This window comes from Neodiprion lecontei, chromosome 1 (assembly GCF_021901455.1).
Source record: "Neodiprion lecontei isolate iyNeoLeco1 chromosome 1, iyNeoLeco1.1, whole genome shotgun sequence".
NCBI classification, from domain to species: domain Eukaryota; kingdom Metazoa; phylum Arthropoda; class Insecta; order Hymenoptera; family Diprionidae; genus Neodiprion; species Neodiprion lecontei.
The window spans coordinates 18,205,809-18,218,211 of NC_060260.1; the positions used below are offsets into that span (position 1 = coordinate 18,205,809).

At 34.7% G+C, this 12,403-nt stretch overlaps 1 protein-coding gene across 5 annotated transcripts in view; it reads right to left on the reverse strand.

Annotated features, from left to right (window-relative positions):
- Nucleotides 1–240: 240 nt before the first annotated feature.
- The window catches only part of LOC124292641 (two pore potassium channel protein sup-9-like), a 1,036,556-nt gene continuing 1,024,393 nt past the window's right edge, over nucleotides 241–12,403 (reverse strand). For all 5 annotated transcript variants that reach the window (XM_046729986.1, XM_046729984.1, XM_046729983.1 and 2 more), the window contains one exon: nucleotides 241–4,221. In XM_046729986.1, the coding sequence (XP_046585942.1) occupies nucleotides 3,907–4,221 (315 nt within the window). In that variant the 3' untranslated portion in view covers nucleotides 241–3,906. The remainder of the gene's footprint in view (nucleotides 4,222–12,403) is intronic.

Genomic DNA, 12,403 nt, shown 5'->3' on the forward strand with positions numbered 1-12,403 from the left:
AGAAAGTACAAAATCGAAATGATTCTGTTTGTTTGTATGTCTGAATCTATATCGTTAGCATACTCGAAGGAAAGTTCGCATCTATGGTTGTCGCAAACGTGGCCTGATTTTGTCTAAAAAAGTAAATATAACACCGGCCGGCAAAAAAAAAGTGGTTTGTACATTTGAACAGACCCACCTACCTTTATGTATTTTGACGCGCTGAATCCGAATCTGAGGTCCGTTTGGTCCGTACACCCTCAAAATTTTGAGAAAAGTGCAAAAGCCCGTAAAAAATGGAAAAAAACTGCAAGTTTGATGATGAAAAAAAATTTCTAAATATAAATCATATGAGTTTTGCATGTGATGCGATCCGCTGAGTATAAATCTAAAGTTTATTTTGCCTGTAGGCCCCTAAGAATATAAATAAATTGCAAAAAATCCCTAAAAATTGCTATAAATTGTATTTACAGTAACAAAAAAATGGATTAAACATGATTAAATTTATTTCTCACATATTGTGATGCACTAAATCCAAATAAAAAATCTGTTTATGTAAATCAGTTAGAAATTCACCAAAAATCGTACAAAAAAGCATAGAAAGATAAGGTAAGGAACGAGCTTTACTCATTTCAAGCTGTTCTTCGTTTCTGTCGAACTCTTTTGTCAGCAAATGACCTACGCAACGGGATTCTCTCTCGTTTTTTATTGTCCTTCGGTAATTCTCTCTTCAGCGTCCAGCAAAAATCTGCCATCATGTTGACATTCCACTTCCCTTGATATCGATAAAGCTCGTTCCTGACCTTATCTTTCTATGCTTTTTTAAACGATTTCTGGTAACTTTCTGATTGATTCACATTAACAGATTTTTTAATTGGATTTAGTGCATCACAATAAGTGAGAAATAAATTTAATTATGTTTAACCAATTTTTTTACTACTGTAAATACAATTTATAGCAATGTTTAGGGGTTTTTTGCAATTTATTTATATTTTTAAGGGCCTACAAGCAAAATAAACTTCAGATTTATACTCAGCGGATCGAAGCACTTGTAAAACTTAAATGATTTATATTTAGAAATTTTTTTTATCACCAATACTGCAGTTTTTTCCATTTTTTACAGTTTTCTGCACTTTTCCCAAAATTTTGAGGGTATACGGACCAAACGTACCTCAGATTCGGATTCAGCGCGTCAAAATACATAAAGGTAGGTGGGTCTGTTAGAATGTACAGACCTCATTTTTTCTTTGTGGGCTGGTGTAATCAAAAAAATTGCGTATTTTAGTATTATGTACTACAAAATTTGTTTTAATACTTACATTGACACGTTTTTCGGAAGAATATACAAAATAAGATTGAAAATTCAATGAATTGTAGGTTACAGCCTAGGATAATGACATATTTGTCGTGATGGGGGCAAACGGTTGCAGAAAACTGTTAAAAAGAGCCACGGATAAAAAGTTTTAAGTGGTGGAAATTTTTACTTATGTGGTTACTACACGTTATAATTGTCTTTAACGTTTTATAAACAATTCTAGAAAATTTCGACCTGTAGTGACTACATCGATGCATGCATCAGTATTGTAGTACAACTTACAGACAATTCTGATACGAAATATTGTTGAACTCTAATTTCACATCGTTTTTTCTCCTATTTCCGTCTTAGTACATTGTTATTCAAGTAATTACAAACAATGAATTGACGTTGAAATCGATTTTGTTACATGCTCAAGATGATTGCAGGTCAAATATTTTTTCCTTGCAATGTAGTGTTTACAAGGAAATGAAGTGATGATATTTGTAATATTTGCTTATTACAATTGTGTTTTTCAAAAAAATTTAAGTATTTACAATATCAATTTTGGACTAGAGGAATTTTTTGTAGTCGTTAAAGGGTTCGAAAAAGAAAGATCATGAAATCAAAATTCGAAAGCATTTGCTTGTCCCAACTCTTCATAACAACTTATAAACGACGGTGTCTACTGAAGAAAATGATGAGACATTCTTGTAGCAAAACCATACATATCAGGAAGAGGAATCTAAAAAAACTGATCGGTCAATGTTAAGCTTCGCGAGAAAGCTTTTTTTTCATCTGTGTATTGTTCGCATGTTCGGCAGAAGGTCGGAAATCGAATTGTTGAAGGTTGGAAGCGATCGAAAGTTGTTTCATCTCAATGTAATGATTAGACCAAAGGTTTAGTTAGTGATTTTTCTATAGAAAATTCGGTGTTCTCCGAGATTAGGCCAATGCATTCTGCTTTGTATCCGTCATTTCGCATTGCTTGCACTAAAGGTCACCAAAGACGGACAAAATGGCCATATATATGGCCACCACTTCAATTTTTTTGTTTTTTCAAAAATGTTCTAGGTTACAATCTCAACAACAAGATCCTTTTTATGTACGACGTCCTAAACATGATCAATATCTTTTAGTGAACTCAGGAATTATTCAAATTGCAGGCCCTAAATATCATTTATTTGACTGACTTATACTGTATGACGGTTAGACGATGATATGCGGTTTAATAGAGCAACATACATTCTGCTGTTCCATTTTCCCGAAGGTGGTAAGAGTAGAAGAAATAAAATAACCCTGACGTATATATGTATATTCTATACGATTGTGTTTTATATATTTTCACACCACTGTAGATATAATGAGAATATGGGAAGCCTTTGAAATAATATATAAAGCATTTTCTAAACATTAAAATATAGTTAGTTTACTCATCGAGGGTGCATATATACCCTACAGTGTATAGGAGATGTGGGAATTTATAGTTATGTATAATTGTGCAAGAAGATAAAAACAGATTACACCTATAATTTTGGTCTCATCTATGATTCTTGAAGAGTAGTGCAGACGATATTTCCAAATGCAAGCAACGCTTACCCGTTTGTTCAGTATTTGTTAATTTTTTTAAATTTTGAAGCTTTAATGTAGTCTTAATATGAATCAGATATCAATTATTTTTGGATGAAAAATATTTCATAGTTCTGGTTCAGGAAATTATGAAGATTTGAGAACAGTGGAAGATCCGAATTGATATACTATAGTTAGCGCTTTCTAACAATAAGTCAGAATTTTTCCACATCTAAAACTCTTGCTATCAAAATTTTTTGCATATTTGATGAATTGATTTTTTACCTTACGGAGAATAAACGTCTACGTATTATCATACTTGATTGAAGCGTAGGCGCGGAAAAGATCAGGAAAATAAGAAGCTCCTATTACACTGAACGTGCTGGCATGAAAACTTAGTTTGGTGGGTAAAATTGCAATGACAGCGCAATGACAAATTTTGAATAAATTAGTCAAAAATCGAATGCTAAGATTGCTAGAATGAACAATAAACGTCGTCTTTGTAAATATATTGTAAAATTTCAACATTAAAGTATATATCCCATGCGTTTTGTTGGTTATGTCGAATGTTAATGATGTTTGATGATTATTGAAATTCTTCATTTCGCAAGTCTGTATTGAAAACTTTTTCTATTTAGTTTTTGTATGACGCTTACGCGTAAATGATGGTCCATGTGTTCTTTCTTTCATTGTATTCCTACACCTCATTCAAGCTTTCTGATTATTGGAAGCCTTTGTTATGTTAGTTCTTGATTCAGTTCTTGTAACACTAGTTGCATGGCAGTGTACTTCAGATACATGAATCAATTCATCGTACATTTGAAAAAATATTATAACAAATTTTAAAACTTAGATGAAAAACAGCTGATATTTGAACACTGTATCATTCCAGCACTTCTTACTAGACACATCCAAGATTGTCACCCTTCATTTTGTGAGTCCAATCAGCCACAGTTGTACTTGGGCAAACGTCCATTTCGATATTCCTAAAGAGAAGCACGACGATATTGATACGATTCATAGATCGCAAGGAATGGAAGTCTTTTTTCAATTGACGAAGATCGTCAGATACTGGCTCTGTGTTGATACAATGGTGGTATTTGGAGCAGTGGTGTTAACGGTGGTGGACAATGCTCTGCCTGAACGTGAAGAGCCGGTAATTGCTGCATTGGCAGCAAGTGGGATATTTTACCCGGTGAACGACGCACGGTGAAACGTTGTCTTCGTCTCTTTTTGTAAAAACCACTGCAGCGGCAGCTACAAACGGATGCGTTGTCATCCAGTGAAATTGTGTCTCCTTGGTTGCCGATTTGTCCTGAGAGGATCGAGCCATTTGCTGTTATTACGTCACCTTCAAGACGTACAGCTCCTTGAGCCGCCTGAAAAGAAAGAGATTATTATTGAAGGGGTAATATAATTTATCTTCAGCCAAACAGCCGAGCCACAATTCGCGTTAGTAGCAACACTAGGAGAGTTCTGCATATAGATCCGGATAATGAGATTTTACTAACACTTCAGCTGCTTCGCAACTCAGGCACAAACCCATTATTCGGGTAAGTGTAATCCCCACTTTTGTCGACTTTATCGATGATCGACAAAAACTATGGTAAAGTAAAACGCAATGCGGCAGATATTTTTCTGATGATCAGTAAAGTCCACTAAAGTGGGGATTATCTTTACACGAAAAAAAGGATTTGTGTCTGAGCTATGAACCAGCTGAAATTTCGGTAAAATCTCCGTATCGGCATCTGAGAGCAGAACTCTGCTCGTATTACTACTTACGTTCAACGAGGACCAGCCATTCATCAAGTTACGGACAAGTCACAAGTTCTCGATACCGGTATTCCGAAAAAACTCAGCCACAGACCCAATACTTGGGTTTATCCTTATCAGACTTCTGTTCTAAATGGTGGGGGCGTTTTGCTTGTCTTTGTGTTAACTTGTGTGATATGTGTGCACTGTAACCAGACATATAAATATCAGGAAATAATGTCTGTAGAACTTTGCGAACTTCTCATGAGGTTTACAGACTCTTATGTACTCCGTTCTTGAAGGGGGCATTCCCTAAACAGGATTCAAAAATGCATTTCTTATTGCCCAAATTTATAATTTGAAACCTGTAGAATTCGATGCAGTTAGTGATTTTGGTCAATTCTAAAGAACGACGTCCCGAGAGCCTTTCAACTCTGATCGGTAACCAATCGCGTGGCAAGAGACGCACAGCTCCTTGGCAATAGAAGAGGCCCGTAAATCACGCAGAGAGGAGATGGATGGTCAATATGAGTATTATAAGGAAGCTAAATAACTAATGTATGGTGCTGGAATAGCTGACTTGTCGGTAAGTCACAGGATCATACGTGCCGAAACGTACGCTTGCTGAAACTTTAAACGCAAATATCTCGAAACTTTTTTGTCTGGGAATTAAATGTTGGTGTACACGATTACTCAAAAGTAGGGCTATACATTTAAACCGGTTAAGCTGGTTAAAAAAGTTAACCAGGTTAACTAATTAGCTAACCATCAGCTTAGCCGGTTAACCCAAATTAGCTAAGCTAATTAGCTAATTTTTTAACCGGTTAACTGAAATTAGCTAAGCTAATAAGCTAATCAGCTAATTTTTGACCGGCTAAAAGTTAAATTAATTTTCAAAGATACATGTATATATGATATAGGAGTGACTATTCACACGTAAAAAAGCCGCATTAAATCCACGCAGCGGGAATATAAGGGCTTTATAGTCACCCTGCGTGGATTTAACGTAACTTTTTTTTTACGTATGAACAGAGCTGTCCATATGGTATATGTATATATAATTACAATTGTGGCGCGATGGTGAAATTCAATTCTAAATTCAATAAAATTGAACGGTGCTCATTTAAGATCAATTTATTACTTAATGTCTAATATAAACAATTTGAATTAATATTAAATTAACATAACTGATTGTCTATCAACATCTTTTAATCAGTTTCTTCTATCATTTCACGATTTTGATATAAAAATATTAATAAATTAGCGTTATCTGGTAATAAACAACTCCTTTTAGTGGAAATAACATTTCCTGCTGTTGAAAATACTCGTTCGGATGGTGTACTCGAGGATGGGATGCCCAAATATCTTCTTGCATATGTAGCTAAAATTGGGTACTTATGACGCTTAGAGTTCCACCACAGCAGAGGATTATCTCCTTTTGGGATAGTTAACTCTCTGTCATACTTGTCGATTTCTTTTTCAATAGCAGTCTTATTTTCAAAACTTAGTGTTCGCTCAAGGTCCCTTGATAAACCTCGTTCAGGATCGAAGAGGTACTCCAAGTCTTTTTCTCTTTGATCTTTGGCCGAAGTTTGAAATTCATGATGCGTATTCTCAACTGATATTATTTCTAATAAGGCATCTTTAACTTTTTGTCGATACGGTTGAGATTCATCACGTAAGTCTTTATACCTGAAATATAAAGTACAATTGACTATAGTTAATTAATATAGTGGAAATATTATAAAATAAAATTTGTTGAAACAAGAACGACTTTGTACGCACGTAAGGGTGTAAGACTTTTCATTGATTTCAAATTAAATGTGAATGAAATAAATACCGTGGATCTAAGTAGCATGCAAGCCCACATACAGCAACACTTGTAGTTTTTAAGAACCTAGTTCTTAACTCGTCTTCCAATATATCCTTCAACAAGTGAATCTCTTCGCTGTCTTTCATCTTTCGGCTGATCATCTTTCGGCTGTAAAAATTTTTTAACAATTGACTGAGCGGTTGGTCGCACCATCGCAATTGTTGATTGTGATTCTGAAGACATTATTCTTGTAGCAACATCGAAAGGTTCTAAGATCTTTTTAACATCAGCTATATAATCCCAATCATCATTGCTCAAGAGCAATTTTTTCATTGATTCAGCAGTTGTCACTTCTTTATCTAACAAAACAGATGTTATTGCATCACGTTGTTCTATAAAACGTCCAATCATTGCGAAAGCTGAATTCCAGTGAGTACGGCAGTGACTTATTAAACGATGATTTGGCAAACGTAATTTTTTTTTAGCATAAGTTAGAGCTGTACTCGCTTTATTTGAGTACTTAAAATGCCCAACTAGAGCAGAAATTTTTCGTAAACAATCAGATAAAACTTCATCTTTTAAAGCCCTTTCAACGACACATTGTAGGGAATGACAGAAACAGCGAACGCTCACATCTATTTCACTATCATTGCTCCAATAATCACGTATGGCAGCAACCATATAAGGTGCATTATCGTGGACAACAGCTATAACTTTTTCATATACATTCCAACTCGACAGTCCTTCTTTTAAATGATTGTAAGTATTTTTCGCAGTGTAACTTTCAGACATTTCTAATGTATCCAGCGTAAATGAACGGAGGTTCCATTGGTCATCAATCGCGTGTGCAGTGATTATGACAAATGAATCATTGGCACGTGAAGACCAACCATCGGTTGTAATCGAAATATTTGGAAAATTGTTCAGAGTCGAAATCAATTTGTTCCGAACAACGTCATAAATGCCTTGCAGACGATTCCTGATAACTGATACGCTTGGTTTAGTATACTCAGGACAAACAGTCCTTAGAAATTGCTCGATTCCAGGTCCTTCGGCAAACGATAGTGGAAGCATATCCATAGCGATAATCTGGACCAATGAAATAGTAATAGCTTCAGACTTGGGATTCTATAAGAAAAACAAGGAAAAAAATATTATTGGACTTGATATAATTTATAAATACATAAATCAATATCGCAAATTGACAAAATATATAGAATTTTGACAATCAACTTGATTCTTCAACAAAATTACTCACGTTGCGAGTATAATATTTTCTAGTAGGTAATTTGCGCCGCTTCTCATGATTATTTTCAGTGCTTGAACCTGGTTTAGGGTCTGGATTTTCTGTAGTTAGTCTTCTTCGTTTATTTCCAGTAGAATTCAATTCAATTTCATCTTCGGATCTATTACATTCATGAATTTTAGGTTAATTATTGATAACAGTGGTGAATCAAAATAAAAATACTTATTATCTTATAAAAATTAAAAACATTCCATTTACAGTAATAAAAAAAAACACAGAAATTGTGAATTTACGTACTGAGACTCAGAATTACCTTCGTTGATTAAAGTAGCTGCTTGGTCTTTGTCAGGATGCTTATTCTTTATGTGGTATCGCAAAGATGAAGTAGTTTTTTTAACATTATACTGAACTTCACAATATTTGCACTTCGCATATCCATTTGTAAGTTGAACAAAATGTTTCCATATCGGAGCCATAATAAATAACAATTTGACTCAATATTTTTTATGTTCAAGTGTGTTTATCAACAAATAGTTTGTGTATACAAACAGAAGCAGATGATCGTAAACAATGAATTACTAGCCTTACCGCCTATCGGCCAAATATTGAACTAAAAATTTTCAAAATATTCACACAAACTCTTGGCGCTAAATTTAAAAATGGTCTTAAATAAATCTTACAATAACAATTAAGTTTGTTGATAAAGTGATTGGTCGAAAAATTAATTAAACTTTTAGATAGTTAAAAAATTAGCTGATTAGCTTATTAGCTTAGCTAATTTAAGTTAACCGGGTAAGCTGATGGTTAGCTAATTAGTTAACCTGGTTAACTTTTTTAACCGGCTTAACCGGTTTAAATGTATAGCCCTACTCAAAAGCTACTTGACCGGCCCAGCTCATCTTTGGCACACATTTTTATGATACTCATGTTCAATTGATGAACCTAAGGTTGACTGAAAATTATTCAAATAAACACATTTTTGATTAGTTCTTGACCTCTATGTGTTAAAAGGGGTAAGTTCTTGGATATGAAGGTCAGAATAATAATGTAGAAAAACTTGTTGATGTTTCGGCCCAAGATGAGGGCCCTCCTCAAGACAAAATATATAATTGGATCTGTTCCATCAATATACCAAATAAAATTACAAACTTGAAGAAACATTACAAACATTATAAATAGAAATCATAATAAAAATAAACTTAAATAATAAGGTAACCAAAAATTTTGTACATGACTATAATTACCTCATGTGCAGCCTATCGAGTCATGTGCACTTATTGTATTTGTATAACATACAGTTCAAATGTTTGAAGAAAAAAATGTTATTCACGATACAATTAAATAAAAGTAAAAAATAAAATAAAGATAAATGGAATTTAAATTTATGAAGAGATTATTTTGTTTGCTAAAGCCATTTTTATTAAATAAATGGTTATACGTAAAACGCAACAGCTCATATTCAAAGACATACTTTGTTGAAGAGATCAAACAAATAGAGTAAATGAATTGTTGAAACCGACTATAACGGTTAACTGCCATGCAACAACTGAGGAAGAAGCAAGATAGAATCAAAAGTCAACAATTCCATAACTGAAAACAATACAGAAGACAAGGAAAGCTCATTAAAATTTATCGATAGAATGAACGGTCGATAAGAAGAAATAGGTTGTCACCATCTAATGAGAGATGTATATACATTACTCAGATTTTCTATGCCTTGGTGCAAATTAACGCTATTTGAATGGCATAAGATGTTGCACATTTCTCAAAAAAATCTACGAGTATACAACGGTTCTGTTTCTAAAATACTAGTCATATCATAATCGAAATTATGGTCTGCAGTGATCATATGCTTAATCAAAGCAGTGTGATGTTCTTCGTTGTCTTGTATATTCCTTTTGTGTTCGTTGATTCTCTGATGGATTTGTCTGCTCGTCTGTCCGATATAAACCTTATTACAATCTTTACATGGTATATTCATTTACTCTATTTGTTCGATCTCTTGAACAAAGTATGACTTTGAACATGAGCTGTTGGGTTTTACGTTTAGCCATTTATTTAACAAAAATGGCCTTAGCAGCAAAAATAATCTCTTCATCAATTTAAATTCCATTCATCTGTATTTTATTTTTTACTTTTATTTAATTCTATCGTGAATAACCTTTTTTTCTTTAAACATTTAAACTGTATGTTATACAACTACAATAAGTGCACATGACTCGATAGGCTGCACTTGAGGTAATTATACTCAGGTTCAAAATTTTTGATTACCTTATTTTTTAAGTTTATTTTTATTATGATTTCTATTTATAATGTTTGTAATATAACTGTTTTTTGTTTTTTCTTCAAGATTGTAATTTTATTTGGTGTATTGATTTATCAGATCCAATTGTATATTTCGTGTTGACGAGGGCCCTCACCTTGGACCGAAACGTTAATAAGTTTTTCTACGTTGTTATTCTGACCTTCATATCCAAGAACTTACCCCTTTCAAACATATTTTTGGCTGGGCCTAATTTAGAAATTTTTTCCATAAAAATCAACTTTTTTGTGCTAAGGCCTCCTCTTTAGCCAATTATCACCATTTTTTTCAATATTATTAGTTGATCAAATGGCCACATGTATACACTGATAAATTTTTTTACACAGATTACTTCAGATAACCCTACGAGGTGTTGGAGCGTACCTACGCCGCATTCAGCCTCCATTCCGGACAACTTTACGGCGCCGCGACGCACAGTGGTCGGAATCGCCGAAAAAGTCGGCAAAAATTCAAATTACAAAGTTAGCGATGAGAGTTGGTTCTGAAATATGTTTAAAAGGGGGTATCACTGCGAAGGTTTCCAGAACGAGAGAGTGCCGACTCACGTATTGACACTTCACAGTGGTCCAAAGTGAATCGCCGCAACAGTAGCTGATGCTACCTGCCACTGTTCGAAAATAAATGTGGTATACGGAGAGTCGGGAAATTTTTATTCAGGTGATATTTGTTGTGTGCGATATGGAGGGTGTTCCTGGAAGTATGTAGAATATATTTATGCAATAACGACCTATTTTTTCAATAATTGCATGTTTCAAACGTAGAGACGAAAAACCCCTTGCAACTTGCATCGATCTTTGCACACCTTGATCGAAAATAATCGAAATAGTTATGATCACAAGACATCCTGCGCTGTTCGAAGTTTGAGTACATGCAAAATAGTGTCCAGTTTCGAAATTTTTAAAGAAATGCTTCGGATTCCTTCAAACTCGGCTTCGGAGCCATTTTTCTCGTAACTGCAAAGGGCCCGACGCAGCCGGTTTACAACAGTAGGCGGGCTCATCTCGACAATAGTAAGCGTCCAGGTATACCTGCGTGTTCTATATACCGGGTGTTTCTATTTCTATGTACCGGGTGTTTTTTCATATCTCCAAAATTTAGTATCGCGACAAAACATAAAATGAAAAAAACAGTTGCAAAAGCCATTCATTATATTTTTATTCATGATTTTGTAACTGATCAACGAATGTCTTCGACAGGATCCGGAGGAATACATGTACCAAAAAAAAAATTTCGTAATTTTAAGAGGAAACTCTCAAGCGGACTTACTCACGCAGATTGGCATCTTGGAAGAACACTTCGCTCAAGATGAGAAAGATTTAAAGATAGATGAAGCTAAAAAAGGCGAACTAAAGAAGGTGTTGTGTAGTTAATATTTTTTTTATAATTTTTATTTAATATTGTGCATGTTTAATATTGTGAAATCGAGATGCAAAGCGTCATACAGTAAACTAGAATCATTCTGTAGTGAAAATGAAAAATGGTTGGAATCTTCAGTTATTTTGAAGGTAAAAACTTGGAGAAGTTATGATACGAATCATAAAATAAATGTTATAACAAACATAATATATAGGAATAATAATATCATATGTTTGGGTCCTCGTTTCAGAATATTCTGAGTCATTCTAGAAGTATATCACCTGATTCGATAAGAATGGGTCGACCGATCACGGAAGAGTTTGAAACAGCTAGCGAACGTACGAAGAAACGAAGGACAGATGAAATTCGTTCATCACTAAATACATCGGAATTGGTTTATGCGACTCAATAAGTCTTCGCGCATCCGAATCTGTCGCCGCAGCCAATGTTCTAAAAGATATTACTACATCATCGTCTCCAACACGAGCTACTAAATACAGGGTATCTATCAAGAAAGCTGCAACACCGCGCTCAACCAAGATGTCATCAGATAAGGCACTGGTGGACTTCCTTAATTCAAAGGTGACAAAACTACAGTGCCTTGAATTTAGAAGCTCACTAAGAGTGTTCTATTCTGGGATCGAGTCGGTGGGGAGTTTGTGAGGAAATATAGAAAACAACACACGATGTGGTAGGTTGCGTTCCTTTATTTGTACTGGCTCGAGAGCTTAACTCAATGAGCCAATGCTTTGCTTTCGATACCATTTGACAACTTCGCCTTATACTCCTTGACTACATCGCCCTTCCATATCTCGGCTTCTACATCTCTCTCCAATTTAAATTGAACGTACCCCCTTTTTATTTTTTTGTCTTTATTTTGTTCTACACACTAACCCTCTTATCGTTACTCCTTCTTCGCCGCTAGCCGCTCCGACCTCCGCGGCTGTATCTCATGGTTGTTTTGCGGCGGATCAGTTTCGCTGACTCCCTCACTCAATGCTCGATTACAATCGATCATTTGGTTTATGTGGCGCTTCCAGTTCATACCTTCTACTTCTACCTCGTACGTCG